The following is a 23,024-nucleotide window of genomic DNA, read 5'->3' as shown; positions in this document are numbered from 1 at the left end:
GGAGTGGGGAATGGATTGAAGAAGGGAGAACCCGAAATAAAGAGACCAGTTAGATGTGTAGGACACCAGATGCACTTCTGTGCAAAGTGTTGAGGTCAAAAAGGAGGGCAAAAACAAACTGCCACAGGGAGCTTCCATTCCATTAGGAAAGGTAACATGAAAGCTACCAATATTAAGTGGTAGCTCTAAGTTAAGAAAAATATCCAATTAACCATAAAACTTAACTTTGTTTTATTTTATTTTCTAAATTATGTGTAATCAAAATATTTTAACATTTTGCTTTTTAAAATTTTGAATCCCAAGTGAGTCTCGAGTTTTTCCTCTTTGGGAAGACAAGCAATTTAGTATAGAATATAAATGTGTAGGTAATGTAAAACATTTCCATATTAGCCATGACACTATTATTGATAATTAAGAATAAATCTTGTTTATATAATACTTGAAGATTTATAAAGCCCCTCTTCATCACTACAACCCTGTAAAAGCATTCCATAAAATATCTATTAAAATATTTATTATTTCATTTCTTGTGAATGTATACATAGTTTATCCTGTGCAATCTTTAGTAAAGACTTTTGTGTTGAAAGTAAGAAATAACATCTATGTGGTTTATAGAAGGAAGAGTGGAACAGAGTTAGCCTTCAAACCAGAAAGACCTGAGTTCAAGTCCTATCTCTTGCACACAATGAATGAGTGATCATAGGCGTGCGCGCACGCGCACGCGCGCACACACACACACACACACACACACACACACACACACACACAACCTTGGTAATCTCCAGGCAACTTTCTGGACTCTAAATTGCAGAAAAGGTGCCCAATCTGTGTTATTTGAGATAACTTTACTAGAAGCTCCCTTCACCAGTGGAATTACAGGTTCATTCCTTATCTTGTCTCTGTGTGATAGATATTACAATAAAGATCACATTCCTTGGATTGGAAACTCAGTATTATTATTATTTAATATTGAATGATTGCAATAAGACTGCTATATTTCCTTCCTCCTCCCTCCTTCTTTCCCTTTCTTCTTAAAATAGCTTAGAAAAAACTTGAAAGTTGGGAACTCTTCTAAGTTCATCAGGATATTATTAAGGCCTTTAGACTGGGGCAGAGTACTTTGGAAACCAGAAATTATGGTTATGCCTCTGTTTAAATAGTTTATGATCTTTTTATTTTATTTTAATGATACAGGTTATTTTCTTGATTTGAAGAACTGTTTGAAAGTTCAAATAAATCTGGGGGCACATGGATGTTTCCTTCCATGATGCAGAATGCATTTCCTCCATTCTATCCATTCCTAATCATAAATTTGGCAAAGAGTATGCACCCATTGTCCTGAAGTACCCTCTTGTCATCTTAAGGGTTCTAGCTGAGCAAATGAATGGGCTGTCCATTCCTTATGATCACCATGCAACTAGCCTTAGTCTAACTTCTTGATTATTAATATTTCTTTGATGAGATCCTTTAGTCCACATTCATAAATCTGAAAAATTAGGGGAGTTTGTCTCATAATACAAAGGGGATATGTTTTAAATTAGAATTTTTTCTTAATTTTATTTTTTCTTTTAACAGATGAAGAACACCGAGAATCGTCATGCCATGGGTTCCCAGTACAGGATGCATTCTTATTATCCTGCGACTTCATACTTAAGCCAGAGTGTGTCACAGATTTTCGCTTTTGAAGATAGCCCTTCTTATTCTGAAGCCAAAGCAAGTGGTAGGTGCCTAGTTACCTTGAGCTGAGTTTAGATGGAGAAGAAAGTGTCTCAGACTGAGGGAATAGCTAATTTACGAATTGGATAAGATTCATTAATGTTGGAAAGTTTTGTCACAGTGATTTATTTTACATGGATTCTCTTAAAATCATCTTTTAAAGAAACATTTTAAAGAAACTATTCAACACAATACATTGGTCATATTTGAGAATATATGCCTTATTTTACTTCTTTAGTTCTTTGAGGTGGGAGGGAGCATCGGTCCTCAGAAATCACCATTGGTCACTGAACTGTTTTTCTGAACTTTTTTAGAATTGTTTTTCTCTTTTTTGTATGTACATTATTCTCTTAGTTTTGGGTTACTTTATTCTTTTTGCATTGATTTTTAACAAAACAGTTTTTTTCTGTTTATATTTCTGAAATGACAAAGAATGAGTAGAAGAAATCAAGGTTAAGAAAAATATTTAATATATTGAAATTAGTTGCAGAAATAATTTCATGATTATAAATATATTTAAATGTTTATGTTTCAAACAAAATCTTTAGTCTGACATTCAGGGATTCTAGCCTTATTTCTTACTGTATCTCAAGAAGAACCTTTGATAGTCGATTCTGAATTATTTGATATTCTTCCACATAAGAATGGGTTTTCCTACCTCTCCACACCCCTTTGTTTATAGCCATTTTATCTGCTTAGAATGCAGAGATGGGGAATGTAGCAGACATTGAATTCAGTACCAGAGGGCTTAGTTTAAGGCTCTTTTCACTTAGAGTGATCCAGGGAAAGAGAAATGTCTCTGGAGTCAGGGGATTTTGGTTCATATTCTTCCTTTGCCACTGAACTCCCTGTGTGACCTCTTGCAAGTAAGTTAATCTTATCTAAGCCTCAGTTGGGTTGGAATCTTAGATAGCCTTTAAGGTCCCTTTTTGTTGTAAATATTTGATCCTGGTGATCTTTTGGGGTTTTGACTTACTCATTTGCAAAATGAGGAAATTCACAATGAGTGACTTTTAAGGATTACTTACAGGTACAAAATTGTAACCCTAAAATTCTCCTATACTGCCTCTGGTGCTTAATGACTTCTAAGTTCATTTAAAGCCCTTAAAGTCTGTAATCCAAAGGCCCATTTCAGATAAAACCTCTGTCATAATAAATCTTTCAATTACTCTACTTCTGAATGCCCTTTCCCTATATTCCCCTCTTCTCTGTACTTGTTCAGTACCTAATTTGTACTTTCCACAGAAGATAACATTTATTAAGAACTTGTATAATTATGTGCCAGGTACTGTGCTAAGTGCTATGTGAATATTGTCATATTTATTCCTTTCATAAAGTGCTTTCAACATATAATGTTATTATTGTTAGTATTTGTATGCTCTTTCTTCTTTCATCCAACTTTATTTTTCACTGCTTCCCAATACCAATCTTATGTGTGTCAGAGTAGTAAGTTTATTAACCTTATTTTAGACTTGGACAACTTACTATTCTATAGGCACAGTAGGGACTCATTCACTTGTTCATTAATTCAGCAATGAATAAATGAATTAATTATTTCTTTGATTTATTGTTTTCTAGACATAACTAAACTAGGCTTTTTATGAAAACCAAATACATTGGAATGGAAGGTTCTTAAGGACAAGGGTGTGTTTCATTTTCATCTTTTTATACTCAACATTGAATACCTGAGGCCTGATTTAGGTTTTCAATAAATGTTGGTTGATTAGTTAAATAATTATGATTCTGTCCTACCCCATACAGCCTATATATTGTCATATATGATAAGTGTCTCAATAGGTTAGACATGTGTCATTCCATGAAATTATTGAAATATATTCTCAGTAAAAGAGTATTTCCATAAAGAAAAGTGAGGACTCTTTTTTTGTAAGCATAATAGAAGATGGCTGAAGATGTTGGAAGTTTTGACAAAAGTACATGAGAAGAGACACAGATTGACAAAGTCATGTAATGAGGACAAGGGGAAAATGTTGGTGTCTGTGAAGAATTAAGAGTTTATGTTTAATAAATGCAGCAGTAGAAAAGGAAATGAAAAACTTGAACTTAGGCACCTAAGACTATATAGATAGGAAACAAAAATCCATCAGGAAAAAAGAGGTACTTTGATAAAAGTAGTGTTACATTAGATATATTTTTAAAAATTTAAATAAAAATATTTATTAGAAATAAGATTCAAGAATAATTCTGTGAAGAATAAAAGAAGTATCAGCTACCAATGGAAAATTATAACTTAGCAAGAAAAGAAAAGTAATATAGTAAGAGAAACAAAGAAAAGGCCAGTTAGGATTCTGCAAAGTAACATTATGATGACCTTCAAACAGGAACTATATTGACACTCCCTTCCCCCCATTAGAAGTTATTTTGAAACTAAACTATGCGCATAAAATGAGTAAGCTTTAATATTCACACTCTAGCTGATAAAAAGAGTTGCTTCCAGAAGTCAGATAATGTTCCTACATTTTTGTCCATCCTAAGTGACTATTTGAATAGTTTTGAATTTTTTCTTTTAATATTTATTTGTAATATAGTAACTTTATATGGGACATAGCAAAGAACTTGATCGCTTTGTACTGTGAATACAATATAGTTCTGTAGGAAAAGCTTAAAAAATCAGAATGGATGTGATTTCTGCAGAGAAAAGAAGGGGCAATAAAGTGTTTCTATTTCTTAAAGTATGGATTCATACACATCTTAATTTCCTAAAATCTTTCAGGATGAATGGTTAAAAAAGCAGCAAATAGGGGTCTTCTTTTGATTTCTTATTAAAGGGGTAGCAAAGCAATCATATTATGTTGACCTTACATAAACAATATCCTTGTATATGAGTGAAATGACATAGAGCCAATCTTCAAATTTGGTTGAATCTGATAACTATTACCTATTTATGATTATGTATTTTGGAATAAATAGACTAAGAAGTGTTCTATTAATTTTGAAGTTTGGAACAAAAAATTTGAGAACTCTAAAGGAGTAGAATAGGTAATAGGTTCATTATGATTAGTAGGAGAAGGTAAAGACTTCAAAAGAGAAAAGGATGATTAGGGGAATAAGATAATTTCTGAGACAGTAATTTGGATTTCTAGTCCAGTTTAAACTATGAGAATAATGATGGCAGAGATAGAATACCCATAAACAGGAGCAGTAAAAAGATCCACAAGGCAGCTTTAAATTGAAAATGTAGGGCTAGGAAAAAAAACTCCCTTCTATATCTGCCAAAAAGTATCAGTACATATGTCAGGGTTGTGAGATCTAAGAAGAGAATTTTAAAAAATACTCATGATCCTGGGCATATATATCCTCATGCACAAAATACAGATAAATTAGAAAGTTGAATTTGTGAGGATACAAATTTGATTTTACAGGTTTATAACTTAGACTTATTAGGGATGGGATCTATGCCTGTAATATGACTATGAAGAGTAAAAATTTATTCAAAAGATATAGAATAAATAAATTATATTCACTTATAATTTTCTTCTTGTATATTAAGAAGGTACTTAAATTAGTAAATCATGAAACAAAAGAGGACATATGAGTGAGGATTAGTGAAACAGTAAGTAGTCTTTATTATCTTGGGAGTATTTTACAGATTACTTGGACAGAACATTGAAATAGGAAAATAGTTTGGAATATACATCAGGACCGAAAATGTGGCATGGAGATAATGTTATAGAGAATTTGTGTTCTTCTAGGTGTCTGTTGAAGTTCTCTCTACCCAAAGCTGATGATTTCTTGACACTTGTTAATTAAAATTTCATTCCTCAAAAGGTAGATGAAATAATGAGGACTGCTCTCCTGAACCTGATTCCTGCAAACAAGGAAGCAACAAGGTTGTTGAAGTAGAAATGATGATAATTTAAGAATGAAAAGTCTGTTTCGTCTTAGAATTTGGGATAAAAAAAAAGGATGAAAGTTGGACATAATCTGACATTTCACCGTAGATATTGAGAGAGTAGATTTCAAATAATTCAATGACAGTTGATATAAGAGGGACAAGAAACTTTTAAAATCTTAAAAAATTAAATATTTTCTGGAAAGGTGTCTTTTGTTCTTACCTTGAAGACATCATTTTCAGATTGTCCCCAATTCCATGAAGTGGTTTACTTAACCAAGTAAAATTAAAACTATATTCTTATCTATTTCATTAAATATTTCACTATTACATGTTAAAAAAGTTAACATTCTCTTTTAAAAATCTCCCCTCCTTGAAAAGACAAGCAATTTTATATTAATTATGCATATGAACTCATCTATGGTTTCCATATAAAAGTACTTAATCTAAGTTCAGAATTCATTTTTTCTCTCTCTGGAAAAAGCATTTTTCATCATAAGTCTCTTGGAATTGCCTTGAATCTTTAGCTGTTGTTTATTATTCTACATTATTGTTATTATATTCAGTGTTTCTTGGTTCTGCTGACTTCACTTTGCATCAGTCTGTAGAAATTCTCTCAGGTTTTTAAGAAACATTCTATTCATTTTTTACAGCACAATAGTATTCTATCACAATCATATACTACAACTTGTCAGCCATTCTACAATTGATTTCCAGTTCTTTGCCACCACAAAAATAGCTGGCATAATTTTTTTAAACAAATAAATCCTTTCCCCTTTCTTTGATCTCTTTGGGATAGAGTCTAGTGGCAGGATCAGAGGGTTAAAGGGCAGTTTTATGACCCTTTTTGTGTAGTTACAAATTGCTCTGTAGAGTAGTTGGACTATTTACAACTTCACCAGTGCATTAGTATCCCAGTTTTCCCACCAATATTTGTCATTTTCCTTTTCTGTCATGTTTGCCAATCTGGTGATACTTAGAATTGTTTTAATTTAGATTTCTTATACTCAGCAGTGATTTAGAGCATTTTTATGTGATTATTGATGACTTTGATTTCTTCTGAAGACTACTTATTCATATCCTTTGATTATCAATTGGGGAATGGTTTCTATTTTTATATATTTGATTCAGTTCTCTATATATTTGGGAAATGAAGTCTTAATCAGAGAAATTTGCTGTAAAATTTCCATCTCTAGTTCCTTGCTTTCCTTCTAATTTGACTGCATTGCTTTTATTTGTATAAAAGCACAAATTTTTAAAAATCCATTTTTCTTTCTGTGATTTTTCTTTTTTTCGATGTAAGCTCTTCCATCATCCATAGATCTAACAGGTACATTTTCCCATGCTTCCCTGGTATACTTATGGAAGTACATTGGTGTCTGAATTATTTTTCCATTTTGACTTGATTTTGATATACAATGTGAGATAACTGGTCTCTGCCAAACTGCTTTTCAATTTTCTTAGCAATTTTTGTTAAATAGTAAGTTCTTGATTGTTCTCTTGGTTCTGCTCATTTCATTCTTTATCATTTATAATAATCTTCAGAATTGTTCATTTTTATAATATTTATGTTAAAATATGAATTGTTTTTCTTGTTATGCTCGCTTTACTTTGTATCAGTTTATACAAATCCTTCCACGTCTCTTTGATATCTATTCCCCAATTTCTTACAGTAAAATACTATTCTATCACATTTCTATATCACAGTTTATTCAACAATTTTTCAGTTAATGGGCAGCCCTTTAACTTCCAATTTTTTGCCACTACAAAAAGATCTGTTACAAATATTTGTGTGCCTATATTAGCTTTTCTTCTTTTTTATTTTTCTTATGTGTAGGGCTAGCAGTGTTATAGCTAAGTCAAAGAACATGCAGTTTTTTTATTATAGCTTTTATTTACAAAAGCTATATGCATGGGTAATTTTTCAGCATTGACAATTGCAAAATATTTTGTTCCAGTTTTTCACCTCCTTCTTCCTATCCCCTCCCCCAGATGGCAGGTAGACCAATACATGTTAAATATGTTAAAGTATATGTTAAATACAATATATGTATACATATCCATATAGTCATTTGCTGCACAAGAAGAACTGGACTTTGAAATAATGTAATGCTATGTAGTGGTTCACACTCATTTCCCAAAGTTCTCCCACTGGGTGTGGTTGGTTCTATTCATTATTGAACAAATGGAACTGATTTGGTTCATCTCATTGTTGAAGAGAGTCATGTCAATCAGAATTGATCATCACATAGTATTGTTATTGAAGTATATAATGAACTCCTGGTCCTGCTCTTTTCACTCAGCATCAGTTCATGTAAGTCTCTCTAGACCTTTCTGAAATCATTATTGGTTGATTATTTCTTACAGAACAATAATATTCCATAACATTCATATACCACAATTTATTCAATCATTCCCCAGTTTCCAGTTTCTAGCCACTACAAAGAGGGCTGCAACAAGCATTCTTGCACATACAGGTTCCTTTCCCTTCTTTAAAATCTCTTTGGAATATAAGCCCAGTAATAACACTGCTGGATCAAAGGATATACACAGTTAGACCTTTGGGCACAATTCCAAGTTGCTCTCTAGAATGATTGGATCAGTTCACAAATCCACCCAGTTTTCCCACATCCCCTACAACATTCACCATTATATTTTCCTGTCATCCTAGCCAATTTGAGAGATGTGTAGTGGTATCTCAGAGTTGTCTTAATTTGCATTTTTCTGATTAATAATGATTTGGAGCACCTTTTTATATGTCTAGAAATAATTTCAGTTTCATCATCTGAAAATTGTCTGTTCATATCCTTTGACCATTTATCAATTGGAGAATGACTTATAAATTAGAGTTAATTCTCTATATATTTTGGAAATGAGGCCTTTATCAGAACCTTTGACTGTAAAAATGTTTTCCCAGTTTATTGTTTCCCTTCGAATCTTGTCTGCATTAGTTTTGTTTGTACAAAAACTTTTCAATTTCATAAAATCAAAATTTTCTATTTTGTGATTAGTAATGATTTCTAGTTTTTCTTTGGTCACAAATTTCTTCCTCCTCCACAAGTCTGAGAGGTAAACTATCCTATGTTCTAATTTATTTATAATCCCGTTCTTTATGCCTAAATCATTAACCAATTTTGATCTTATCTTGGTGAATGGTGTTGAGTATGGGTATGGGTCCATGCCTAGTTTCTGCCATACTAATTTCCAGTTTTCCCAGCAGTTTTTGTCAAATAGTGAATTCTTATCCCAAATGTTGGGATCTTTGGGTTTGTCAAACACTAGATTCCTATAGTTATTGACTATTTTGTCCTGTGAACCTAACTAGTCTATTTCTTAGCCAATACAAATGGTTTTGGTGACTGCTACTTTATAATATAGTTTTAGATCAGGTACAGCTAGGCCACCTTCACTTGATTTTTTCCCCATTAGTTCACTTGAAATTCTTGACCTTTTGTTCTTTCATATGAATTTTGTTATTTTTTTATAGGTCATTAAAATAATTTCTTGGGAGTCTGATTGGTATAGCACTAAATAAATAGATTAGTTTAGGTAGTATTACCATCTTTATTATATTTGCTTGACCTATTTAGCACTTTTTATATTTGCTCAACCTATCGTGTACTTAATATTTTTCCAATTGGTTAGCTCTGACTTAATTTGTGTGGAAAGTGTTTTGTAGTTTTGCTCATATTGTTCCTTATTTTCCCTTGGCAGATGGACTCCCAAATATTTTATACCATCAGCAGTTACTTTAAATGGAATTTCTCTTTGTAACTCTAACTGTTGGATTTTGTTAGTGATAAATAAGAATGCTGATGACTTATTTGAGTTTATTTTGTATCCTGCAACTTTGCCAAAGCTGTGGATTATTTCTAATAACTTTTTAGTATAATCTCTGGGATTTTCTAAGTATACCCATCATATCATCTTCAAAGTGATAAGAACATTCAATTTTTTATTAACTTTTTTTGAGTATAATTCTAAATTGCTTTCCAGAAGTGTTATATTCACTCATAATTCTTCCAGCTCTGTAGAATGAAAAATACACCAATCATTACATTGAGGAAGAAAAGAGAGTATCTATTAAAGGAGATTGATGTAATTACAAATATAACTCATTGTTCATCTTAGATTTTTAGATGTTATAGAGATAAATATAAAGTTCTGCCATTATGTTTTTATTATTATAGCTTTTTATTTATAAAACATATGCATAGGTAATTTTTTAACATTGACTTTTGCAAAACCTTCTGTTCCATACTTTCCCCCTTTTTACCGCACCCCTTCCCCTATATGACAGGTAATCCAATACATGTTAAATATGTTAAAATATATGTTAAATTCATATATATATATACATATATATATAGATATAGATAGATATATCTACACACACACACACACACACACACACACACACACAGTTATCTTGCTGCACAAGAAAAATTGGATCTAGAAAGAAAAAAAAAACCTGAGAAGAAAAACAAATATGTAGCAAACAATAATAAAGAGTGAAAATGCTGTGTTATGGTCCACACTCATTTCCCATAGCTCTCTCTCTCTGGGTGTAGATATCTTTCTTCATTACTGGACAATTGGAACTGGTTTGAATCATCTCATTGTTGAAGAGAGCCTTGTCTATCAGAATTGATCTTTGTATAGAGTCTTGTTATTGCCATGTATAATGATGTCTTGGTTCTGCTCATTTCAATTCATGTAAGTCTCTCCAGGCCTTTCTGAAATCATCCTGTTGGTCATTTCTTACAAAACCGTAATATTCCATAACATGCATATACCACAATTTATTCAGCCATTCTCCCATTGATGGGTATCCATTCAGTTTCCAGTTTCTTGCCAATACAAAAAGGGCTGCCACAAACATTTTTGCACATGTGGGGCCCTTTCCCTCCTTTAAGATATCTTTGAGATATAAGCTCAATAATAATACTGCTGGGTCAAAGGGTATGCATAATTTGATAACTTTTTGACCATAGTTCCAACTTGCTCTCCAGAATGGTTGGATTCGTTCGGAGTTCCACCAACAATGTATCAATGTCCCAATTTTCCCACATCTCCTCCAACATTCATCATTATCTTTTCCTGTCATCTTAAAGCCAATCTGAGAGGTGTATAGTGGTATCTCAGAGTTTTTTAAATTTTCATTTTTCTGATCAATAGTGATATGGAGCACCTTTTCATATGACTAGAAATCGTTTCAATTTCATCTGAAAATTGTCTATTCATATCCTTTGATCATTTATCAATTGGAGAATCTGCCCTTGTTTTTAAAAAGAGAAAAAGCATTATAGTCATTGTGATATTAAAATTAGAATAGAAAAGATTTAGGACCGTCAGTGAATTGTAGGCTTAATATGAATAAATTGTATGTATTATGTGGTATCAAAAAAAGCTAATACAGCCTTAGGCTATATTGAATAAAACATATTATTAAGACTGAAGTAGGTATTCAAAAGATATGAACAGAATTATTAAAGCTTCTTCTAGTCATGAAAAAATGCACTATAATTAGAAAAATCAAATAAAGACAACTTTGAGGTACTATTTCACACCTCTCAGATTAGGTAAGATGACAGGAAAAGATAATAATGTTTGAGGGGATGTGGGAAAACTGGATGGATTTGTGAACTGATCCAATCATTCTGGAGAGCAATTTGGAATTGTGCCCAAAGGTCTATCAAACTGTGTATATCCTTTGAGCTCAAAATGTCTCTATTGGGTCTATATCCAAAGAGATCATTAAAAAGGGGGAAAAGGGGGCAGCTAGGTGGCTCAGTGGATAGAGCATCAGCCCTGAATTCAGGAGGACCCGAGTTCAAATGTGGTCTCAGACACATTTCCTAGCTGTGTGACCCTGGGCAAGTCACTTAACCCCAGCCTCTGGATAAAAGGGGGGGGGGAACCCAGATTACAAAAATCTTTGTAGCAACCTTTTGTAGTGGCAAGGATATAGAAGCTGAGTGGATGCTCATCAATTGGGGAATGCCTGAATAAGTTATGGTATATTGATCTTATGGAATATTAATGTTCTATAAGAAATGATCAGCAGGATGATTTCAGAAAGGCCTGGAGAGATTTACATGAACTGATAAGTGAAGTGAGTAGAGCCAAGAGAATCTTGTACACAGTAACAAGAAGATTATGTGGTGATGAACTTGGCTCTTTTCAGCAATGAGGTGATTCAAGCCAATTCTAATAAACTTGTGACAGAGAGAGTCATCTCCACCCAGAGAGAGGACTGTGGAGGCTGAATGTGGATCACAACATAGTGTTTTCATCTTTTTGTTGTTGTTTGCTTGCTTAGGTTCTTTTACTCATTTTTTTTTCTTTGAAAAATTGAACATGTTTTATCTATATTGGATTGCTTGCTGTCTAAAGGAGAAGGGAAATTTGGAATAGAAGGTTTTGCTGAAGTGAATGTGGAAGACTATCTCTGCATGTATTTTGAAAAATAAAAAGCTATTTTAAAAAGAATGAAGGAGGTGGTATTTCTAATTTGATAATTTTTTCTATGAGTTGTAGTCAGATCTCATCTGGAATATTGTGTTGAACTTTGGCTGCCCCACTTTAGGAATAGTATTGGAAAGTAGAACATGGCTAAAGGAAGAAGACTAGATTGGGGAGAGACTGAAAATCTTTCCTTGCAATGATTGCTTGATGGAATCAGTACCATTTAGCTTAGAGAAATCAAAACAAAATTGATAAAGTAACTATTCAAATATTAGGACTGCTTTGTGGAAGAGGGTTGGTTCTTAATTTCATTAGAGAGAAGTAGGAGTAATGGGCATATGTTGTAGCAAAACATATTACAACTTAATGATAAGAAAAATGTTTTAAAAACTGAAGTCTTATTAAATGCATATCAAAGGGATACATAGAGAAAAATAAAACAATCCCAGACCTCAAAGAATTTACATTCTTTATACTTAAATCCAACTCTGAATTTCAGAGGTTAGTTACACTAGATGATCTTTGATATTCCCTCCCACTTAAAATCCTGTCAGTTTTCTCCTTGTAAGAAGAACTAGAGGTTCCTTAAAAAGATTAAGGAGATAAGGAGTTATATAGTATAGTAGGTTTTTCAAGTGAAAGGCATCCTTGGTATCATCTGGTGTATTGAATATAGGGGTGAGATGATCTACTGGAAACTTTTCTGTGTGGAAAGAATTCCAACTGTACTTTGTGTCTTTGGATGCTAGCAGTAGGAAAGACAGTTGGGGAAGAAAGGAATGACAGGAGAGTGTTCCCCTTATATAAAGTTTGGTGTACAACAAAGTAGTTCATATCATGAAGTTCTGCATAGGTGTGGCAAGACTATTGACTACATTGGAATTTAAATTGCTTTTGGAAGTAAATTATATAATTCCTCATCTACTTTTCTCAGTGTCTTCCTTATTCTGTAATTAAGACTAAGCTACATAGTTTTCTTTCTTGGGTTGCTGAGCAAGCTTACCATTTGTCTGAAGGTGGCAATTTTCACATCAATCACCTCTAGGCCACTAACTAATGACCCTCATGAGGCAGGTCAAATTTAGCCAATCCCACCATCCCAATTACTTCCATTAATTTTTTTTTTCTTAGCTACAAGCCCAATGTAAAGTGATAGTAAAAATTATAATGAAAAGCAACTTAAAAATAGTATTCTGAAAAGAAAGTAAAGCTTCTTCTTATCTATAAAAGTTATTTCATCCCACCTCAATTAATTGTAAATTAAATAAATTATATGAATTTTAAATAATATAAATTATGAATGTAATTAATTAATATATTAATATTGTTAGGTTTATAATTTGATAAGATTAAATTATTTCTTCTGAACCTGAAAACTGCCTTTTTATTCCAAAGAAACTATTTTATATAAAAGAAATTCTTTTGGAGTCTTGGAGAGAAAGTATGATTCGGAGGGATTCTAAGACTGTAAGAAATTTATTGTAAACATACATGTATGACCAGAGTAAGTTGCTACATACACCATACCCCATAGTTGAAGATAAGAATCGAAAAATTCCTTCCACATTATATTTCTTTCTAAAATGATATCCAATTCAAAGTCTTTCTCTCATACCCTAAAAACTCTCAAAATAGTAATATTTCCATCATTCCTTTGTCATTACATGGTGTGATCTGCTCTTTAGTTCAGATAGACAATGCTATATATTAATGGAAAAGTCCCTTCTAGCCCTTGAAGTCTCCTAATTCTATTCCTGAAAGTGTCATACAAATTAGACTATAAGTCTCTAAGATGAGGGGAATACAAACCGATAGAAGAATTGTACTTCCCTAGATACAAATTGGTATCAATACTTGCTGCCTTGAGTGACTTCTGCATTTAGTAAAGAAAAATCGCCCCATCATCAATAATTTTTTTTTTGGAATACTTATTGAGATCTGAGAAATTTCTTCTCCTCACTGTCCAAGTTGATTTATTGATTTGGATACCAACACAAATTTTCTTTTCTGTGTCTTCTTTTCTTTCTCCATATTTATAAGAGCCATGTTGATATGTATTATTTTTACTTCCCATTTCTAAAGTTTGGGTGACTTAGTTGCCATGTAGTTATAAAATTTGGGTGACTTAAGTTGCCATGTAGATGTGTATGTTCTAGCATATCCTAGCATCTCTTGGGTTCTAATAGTAGATATTTTTTGACTTACCCTATTATACTCTTATATCAACTTATATCAACACAGTAGAACAAAAGAGGGGAAGTCAAATGACCTCTGACTTTTATTAGCTTTCATTTTGTGAATGGTAATGGGGAAGCTCTCCGGAAGCAGATGGTCCCTGGACATGAGGTGATCAAACTTATGACAGTGCTATCTTTCAGCAAATATAAATAGGAGTTACTAAGGATCTTGACTAGAGGACTTTTTCATAGGCATACCTTCTTTGTCTTTATTGGGAGTTGAGAGTGAAAAGTATCATAAATTCCTTAGCTTAAAACTGGAAAGAAATGTCATGCAACTCTTCATTTCATAGAAAAGGAAGTTGAAGTCCACTTGTGGTGTAATGACTTGCTCTAAGTCATAAAAGATAAGAAGGTGCAAAGCTTCCAATTTCTCCAAAGACAGATGGAATGTTCTCTCCTTCCCTCACTCCCTTTTTATGTACCGTACTGCAAAAACTCAAAACATTTTGGAATAATTATTTCAATTTGAAATTGATACCAGTGATTTAACATGATTGTCTTTTGAAAGGGCTTTTTTATTTTTTTAAGGAGAGCTTCCCTATGAAAAGAAAACATACTAATTTTTATTTAGAAAAGGGTTATTTTTTGGGGGGGGTCCAGTGTTATCCTGGTGGGAGACTGTATCTATCTATCTATCTATCTATCTATCTATCTATCTATCTATCTAATCTCTCTCTAACTAATCTATCAAATAAAAATATGCAAGGAGTTCTTACAGAAATGTTTCACAGACAGCTATAAAATAGCTCACATTTAAAATGGCTTAAACTTGTACCTTTATCCTGTCTTGTCGATTTGTTTTTCAGTCTCAATTTTTAGTATGTAATTGTTTTTTTCTTGTGGTACTTTTGACTCTTTTGGATCTATCTATCTATCTATCTATCTATCTATCTATCTATCTATCTATCTATCTATCTATCTATAGTTTGTGATTTCATTTTCTTCCCATGCTCAACCTGAGCTATTTCCAGGTGTTCTGTCTTAGTGCCCCAAATCAGTGTCTCTTTTAAAAGTCATTCTCTCCCCCCCCCCAATCTGCTATTTGGAATTACAGATATTTGAGAAACCAGAAGATCTTTTTTTTAAAATAATAGCTTTTTATTTTCAAAACAAATGCAAAGGTAGTTTTCATCATTCTCCTTGCAAAACATTGTGTTCCAAATTTTTTTTAATCTCTTTTTCCCCCACCTCTTCCTCTAGACAGCATCTAATCCAATATATGTTAAACATGTGCAATTCTCTATACATATTTCCACAATTATTATGCTGCATAACAAAAATCAGATCAAAAGGAAAAAAAATGAGAAAGAATACAAAAACAAGCAAACAACAAAAAGGTGAAAATACTATGTTGTGATCTACATTCAGTCCCTACAGTCCTCTCTCTGGATGCAAATGATTTCCCATCCCAGGTTTTGGAATTGGCCTGAAACACCTCATTGTTGAAAAGAGCCAAGTCTATCATAGTTGATCATAGCATAATCTTCTTATTGCTGTGTACAATGTTCTTTTACTTCTATGTATTTCACTTTGCATCAGTTCATGCAAGTCTCTTCAGGCCTTTCTGAAATCCTATTGATCTCTTCTTATAGAACAATCATAATTCCATTACATTCATCTACCAGAAATCATTCAGCCATTCTTCACCTGATGGGTATCCACTGTTTCCAATTCCTTGCCACTACAAAGGGCTGCTTATAAACATTTTTGTATATCTGGGTCCTTTTCCCCTTTTTATGGTGTCTTTGGATATAGACCCAATAGAGTCACTTTTGGGTCAAAAGTTTGATAACCCTTTGGGCATAATTCCCCTTTGGGCATAATTCCAAGTTGCTCTCCAGAATGATTGGATCAGGTCACAAGTATGATAATACATTTAACAATATATTACTATCCCAGTTTCCCACATACCCTCCAACATTTATCACTTATATTTTCCTGCCATCTTAGCCACTATGAGAAGCTTGTAGTGGTACTTCATAGTTGTCTTAATTTGCATTTCTCTAATCAGTAGTGATTTAGAGCATTTTTTCATATGACTAGAATTTGTTTTAATTTCTTCATCTGAAAATTGTCTTTTCATATCCTTTGACCATTTATCGATTAGAGAATGGAAGCTAGAAGTTTTAAAAGAGAATTTTTAAAGCTTTTTATTAAAAAAAATCATTATGGTTGATATCTTTTGGCATATATTTGTTATGTAAAATTATTAATTTTTTTTGGAAATTACAGATGCAAAATGCATTATGCCTCTATCTAATTTGAATTCACCTGGGGTTTGTTATGACCAGGTATTTCAGGTCCATATTCTAGGATGGTTATGAAACAAAAGTGATAACATTCTAAAGACTCACTTAGGTCATATTTGATATTTGAGTTAAAAGGACCCCAGTACATTCCTATTATTTTATATGTAAGGAAATAGAAATCAAAAGGTTAAGTGACTTTTATCACAAGGTCTTTTTTTTCCTTTGGTCAGATATTATTCAACAATCCTAGTTTCCCATTTTTGAAGTTTTTGGGACTTATATGAGTCTTACAAAAGGAGAACAGAGCAGACCAACAAACTAATTGGTGGTTTCTCATGTATGATTTGTGCTTTCTGCCATATACAACTTCTACACTGTGACTTCACTTTCTAAAAGTTTGGGTAGAAGATCAGAAAGTCCTTTTAATATCTATATTGAAGTGTACTAGGGCAATATCACATAAAGGATTTTGGTTATACATATGGTTTGTAACTTAGGAGGATAATTAAGTCATGAGCTTGTAAAGTTGGCTTTTTAACCTCTGAATTTTAATAGATTAAAAATAATCAACTGAAAAGACTGTTCATGTGTAGAGATCATTTGAAATAAACATATTGGCACTATTTAGTGATTCAGTTTAGCAACTAGGTGGTGCAATGGATTGGCCAACTGGCCTGGAGTCAGGAAGAACTGAGCTTAAATCAACTTTTGATACTTAATAACTGTGTGACCCAGAAAAATTACTTAACTGCCACTTGCCTCACTTTCCCAGAGTTGTTATGAGAATCGAATGAGATAATAATTGTAAAGTTCTTAGCATAATGGTTGGCATACGTGCTTAATAAATTTTGCCTTCTTTCTTCCTTTCATAATTAACTAAAAGATAGCATATAGGATTTAAAGTTGCAAAAGCTCTTTGAGATAATTTGGTCCAATCTTTTCCCTTCTCCCCTTGCTTTCTCCCTTTTCACTTAAGAAAATGAAAAGGCTCCAGTGACTCATCAAAAGTCACAAAGTATCACAAAGTCACAAAATGAAAGAAGTAGCCCTTAGTGATTCCTCTTCTAATCCAGTAGTCTCTTCTTTCCCACACAATCTAATTGACCCACAAGTTGAGGAGAAAATGATGGTGCTAGAGTTTTAGTGCTCTTTTTATATGCATTTCTCTCTCTTGTTCAGTTATTGTTAAGCTATGTCCAACTTTAATGGAATGGAATGGAATGGAAAAATGGAAAATCCATTTGGGATTTTTTTGGCAAATTGATTTGTCTTTTCTTTTTCCCCCTCCCTCTCTTTGTCTCCCTCTCTCCTTTCCCTTCATGATATAAAGATACTTATATCTATATATACTGTGGGGAGATCAAAATAGCTATACACAGTATAGAGTTATGATTATTAATTAGGTGATAATTACATTAGAAAAATATATTGAGGTACTTAATGAAAAATGGTATGACCTTATCACTACTTTTGATATAATAACATTCTAGTTGTATTTTGTTTATATATGTATATAACTTATCTCTTCTATTACATGATAATTTCCTTGAGGGTAGAGGACATTTTATATCTCTCTATGGTCCTTAAGTGCTTAATAGAATATATGACACATATGAGATGTTTAGGTATATCTGAATGAATGAATGAATATACCACCTATTATGAAAATTACAGAAATTATATTGGAATACTAATTAATGAGTAACAATTTAGTTTTTTCTTTTTCTACTTCTTAGTGTGATATATATATATATATATATATATGTGTGTGTGTGTGTGTGTGTGTGTGTGTGTGTGTGTATGTATATGTACACACACACATATATCTTTTCTTCTTTCTTCTTTCCCTTCTCTTGGCTTCTTAAACTTTTTTTCTTTTAAAAAATCCTGAAGAAGAAAAAAAAAGTATTTGCAATATAATGAAAAACTTTGGCCAAATAGAAGGACGTAGGCCATAATGCATATGCTGTAAGGTGCTGCCATTGGAAAAATCACTGCCAAACTGTTGTTTAGAAATAGCAGGCACTTCAAAAAGAACTACTTGCAGTAGATAATCTAAGGACAAACTGTCTGCCCACTGTGATACTTTAAAAAGAAGAGTCAGTTTGCACCCTATTCTAACATTAGAGAAAAACATTTCTCCTATTTTGTAATGTTATATAGTCCCAGAGATACATAGCTTTTCATAAATCCATAAATTGGATGGTATTACACACTGTAGTAAAATTTAATATTATGTGCATAAATATGTGGTATAATTGCACAATGCAGATCTCTTTTTCCTGACTATAAGATATAAAGAAAAGTTGAGGGAAGACTTGAAATATGCCATGAATTTATTGACTTCCTTCTAAAAAGCTCTGAGTGCCCTTCAAGAATGCCTTTATATTTACATAACATTTTGTACTTTTCAAAGCATTTTCATATATTTTATAGACATGTGATGTCAATATAACAAGTATTACCATAAAGGCAGAAGACCTCGAGTAAAAATAGTAATTAGCTTTAAAAATGAAAATGTCAACAGAACTACAATTAAACATTTTTTTTACTTTCCTGTTCTGAATATAGGATATTTAGTCAAGATGTTATAAATTTTGCAAGCATCCTAAAAGGCATTTCCATTTAGGATTGTGCATTTTGAATTGGAAAGGGATTTATTGGTCACTTGGTCCAACCTTCTTGTCTTAGAGATGAGGAAACAGGGCCATAGATAGATACAAAGTAATTTGCCCAAAGTCATATAATTAACAAAGAGTAAAGTCCAAATTTGGATTTAGGTATTTTATGATTCTAAATATGATTTTCTAGATTTCAAGGATTCTGTGGACTTGGATGGAAAAAAAAAAAACATTTATTTTAACATATTTGGTTTCCTTTGTAGTCTTACACATTTTGTTTTGTGCGTTTAATAAAAAGTATCCTGTGAAGAGATCCATTAGTTTCACTTGCATGCCATAGTTGGTGATAAAAAATGTTTAAAAATCCTTGCTCTAGATGATTTTGCAAAAGAAAGAAAATATTCCTTTACAGCAGTGTTCCTCAAACTTTTTAAATAGGAGGCCAGTTCACTGTCCCTCAGACTATGGGAGGGCTGGACTATAGTAAAAACAAAAACTCACACTCTGTCTCTGCCCCTTAGCCCATTTGCCATAATCCCGCAGGCCGCATAAATGTACTCAGTGGGGCCGCATATGACCCGCAGGCCGTAGTTTGAGAACCCCTGCTTTACAGCTTTACTAATTTGTTAAAAAAAAAAAAAATTAAGTCAGCTTTCTAGAATGTTAACACCAAAATAGCCTATATAGATCTTTTGAGATCAGAGACTAGAGCAGCATGTATAAGTTTGGATTTCAGCTAAAAATTCTTGAGGTAATTCTTGCTCATAATAAAAATTATTTTTGTTGTGGTTGTTATGCTGAAGTAAAATCATTAGCAAATTATTATGATTTCTAACTATTACCAAATTTTTATTATCTTATAAAATAGTGTATTTTGTACTAGGATCTTTAATGTGGTAGTAATTCCTAATTTTGGTGAAATAATTAGCTTCAGTTCATTAGGGGGGAAAAGCTGATGTCACTGAACTGTGAACACTGAGTTGTCTGCTATGGATGCTGTTGGCCCTTAACAGAGATGCTCCTGGACTTGGTTACAGCATCAGATCTTACCATTTTCTGATTCATTTAGTGAATAGTTAAGGTTTCTGAATAGCTAATATCACTGTGCCTTTGATTTTTTTGTATAACATCCTCTGAATCAAAATTTCCACGCTGAGAGCCCTCAAATCTCTTCTGTATACAGCAATTTGAATGCTAGGGTTCAGGGTAACTGGCGAGTTGATTTTCACTGCCCAGCCCTTCCTAGACACGGTTTAGCCCAAGTACAACTTGAATAACCTTCAGGAAAGCTGTGCTGTCCTTCCATCGGCTGCTGTCTTTGAAAATTGCCTCCAGAGTTAGTGAGCAGGAACAGTTAAGATTTACAAACAATGATGAAGCTTGTCATGCATCTTTCACCATTCATCATCCTGGTGCCGTGCCTGGGCGGTGAAGTGTTCTTCATAAAAACCAGCTCAGTGTGAAATACACCTCGCTGCAATGTTTACTGCTCTGAAACTCGTCAGCAGCCCTTTATAGTAAATCCACATTGCGATGTGACATTACAGTATATCACTGCAGAGCGCAGTGGGGTTTACACTAGGAATGAGTGCAGTTCACACCAGATGAGATGTCCAAATTGAGTTATGTAGGAATTTGGCTGTTATATGGGGATAGGTTTTGTTTTCTGAACACTGAAAGTTAGCTTTATATGTATTTATATATGCGTGTGTGTATATTTCTCTTCTTATACATATACTTAGATTATACTCTAGAGACTTAGGTCATATTCTAAATGGGTTGTATTTGTAATGGATGCTGACTAAATTTTATGTACCTTCAATTCATGGTGAATTGAAATTGGTCTAAAAGGAACCCCCAAAAATGAGTTGGGAAGATTTGCTAAGTTACCACTTCATGACAGAATTTGGTTTCATTTGTTGTGCTTTTGTGGTTTTAGTAAATCTCCTCTCCTATGTAGACAAGGGATACATTATTGCTGTAGTTGGAGAACTACATTCTGAAGATCTCCTTTGGTATGGAGACAAGGAGATACATTATTGGTGTAATGGGAGAGTTACAATCTTAAGATAACATTGTAAGATATTTCTTCAAGAAAGATCCCTGCAGAACCACCACAGTCACTTGTGTGGCATGGTATTTGTGTTGTTGAGTATGGTACACATAGGTAGGCTCTTTAAGGTAGCCAGATAGCTATTTATTAATTTTTCACTATCAGAAAATCCTACTACTGCCTCTGTCATCCTGAAAGATGTTGCTTCCAAGGTGAGATTAATGATGTTTTAACAAAATAAACTATAGCAAAAAAAAAAAATCTGCAAAATAAAGAGCACACCGAAGTTATTGCATGATCACAATTTGTTTACATTGGTACTAAAAGCTCTGATATTAAAAAATAAGTACTTTAAAAATATTCAGGCCCTGAAGTATATACCATCTCTTGTTTCACTTACACAACTTAAAAAAATTCTATATTAAACAAAATTCTATATTAAACATAATATATATATATATATATATATTTACATAACCTGTCTTATTCTGTTTACAGATTTGAATTTTATCCTAAAATCTAGAATTTCTCCCCAGTGGTCCATATCAAATAATTTGTTGTTATTGTTTATTTTGCTTTTAAAAATAGATCGACATAAATAATAATAATTAGATAGCATTTATTGTTGTCCTGGAACTTTTTTCATGTGGATTGTCCTTTTTTTTAACTTAAAATGAAGGAAAATGAGGCCATGAGGATGTGACATGTGCCTTGATTTTAAATCTGAATTTACCGAACATGTATTTAAGAAAAACACATTCACAGTTTCACTGTGATGATCTTTTGAGGGGTGTAATGTGGGGTCAACCTATAAAGTATCTTTTGTGTTTTAATCCTGAAAAGAGAGGTGGATACTATGTGGTTGACTTGACACCACCCATATCTGGCCAGCTGCTCAAAAGAAGAACAGTGCATTACAGTATTAGCATTTGTGTTCTCTGAACCTGAACTGTTAGGGGTCTCAGAAGTAGGGCTTGCATGGGTGGGGGAAAATAATGTCCAGAAAAAGTAGGGGGAAAATTGATGTGAGTTCAGATTCCTTTTTGAAAGTATTTTCATCCATTTTAACAACTCAATTTTAGAGTTTGACTTCTAATATACTGGTGATATGAATATAGGCAGAATTTATTCTTAGGAAACAGGCATATACTATACCACTTGCTGTTTAACAGATTGTATCTTATACAAACAAGCAAGTTTTATAACTAAATGTCAGCATAATTAGTAAACTGCTATTGTTCATATTTGAAATTTTAATCAAACCCTTCTCAGATTCAGCCTGCTGGTCTCCTATTGGCTCATAGAGATGTTGTAAAGCTGGGAGGGACCTCAGACCATCTAATCTAGCTCACTCATTTCATAAATGAACAACTTGAAGAGGTTAGTAAATTGGTTGAGGCACTAACTATCAGAGACAGGATTTGAACCCTGTGATCTTAACAGTGTGCTTTTTTAGTTTCAAACAGTTTTTCATCATAGAATCACGGATCATCTAATGGCTGAATCAGAGGGGATCTTAAGAATCAAATATTGTCCACCTAACACATCAATATTGGCTATAGCACCCTGGAACCCTTCTTGGTGATCTCCACTGAAGAGGAATTTACTAATTCCCAAACTACTCACAGTGGAGGTGGCAGTGAATCTTTTTGACTTTGCATTCTACTTTGAGACAGATTTTGCTTCCTTGAAAAAGTAAACAACAAAAATGGGCAGCAAAGTGGTGCAGTGTATAGAGCATTTGCTGCTAAGTCAGGAAGGTGTAACTTGGTGAGTTCAAATCTGGCCTTAGACACTTAGTAGCAGTATGACTCTAGGCAAGACACT

The 23,024-nt window shown here is 33.0% G+C and overlaps 1 protein-coding gene across 1 annotated transcript in view; it reads left to right on the top strand.

Moving 5' to 3' along the window:
- DMRT1 (doublesex and mab-3 related transcription factor 1) overlaps positions 1-23,024 on the top strand; it is a 144,411-nt gene that overhangs the window by 80,100 nt on the left and 41,287 nt on the right. The window contains exon 4 of the mRNA XM_074280653.1: positions 1,576-1,720. Coding sequence (XP_074136754.1) covers positions 1,576-1,720 — 145 coding nt within the window. The remainder of the gene's footprint in view (positions 1-1,575; positions 1,721-23,024) is intronic.

This window comes from Sminthopsis crassicaudata, chromosome 1 (genome assembly GCF_048593235.1).
Source record: "Sminthopsis crassicaudata isolate SCR6 chromosome 1, ASM4859323v1, whole genome shotgun sequence".
NCBI classification, from domain to species: domain Eukaryota; kingdom Metazoa; phylum Chordata; class Mammalia; order Dasyuromorphia; family Dasyuridae; genus Sminthopsis; species Sminthopsis crassicaudata.
The sequence above is the reverse complement of the archived record's forward strand: the minus strand, read 5'-3'. Positions and strand labels throughout refer to the sequence as shown.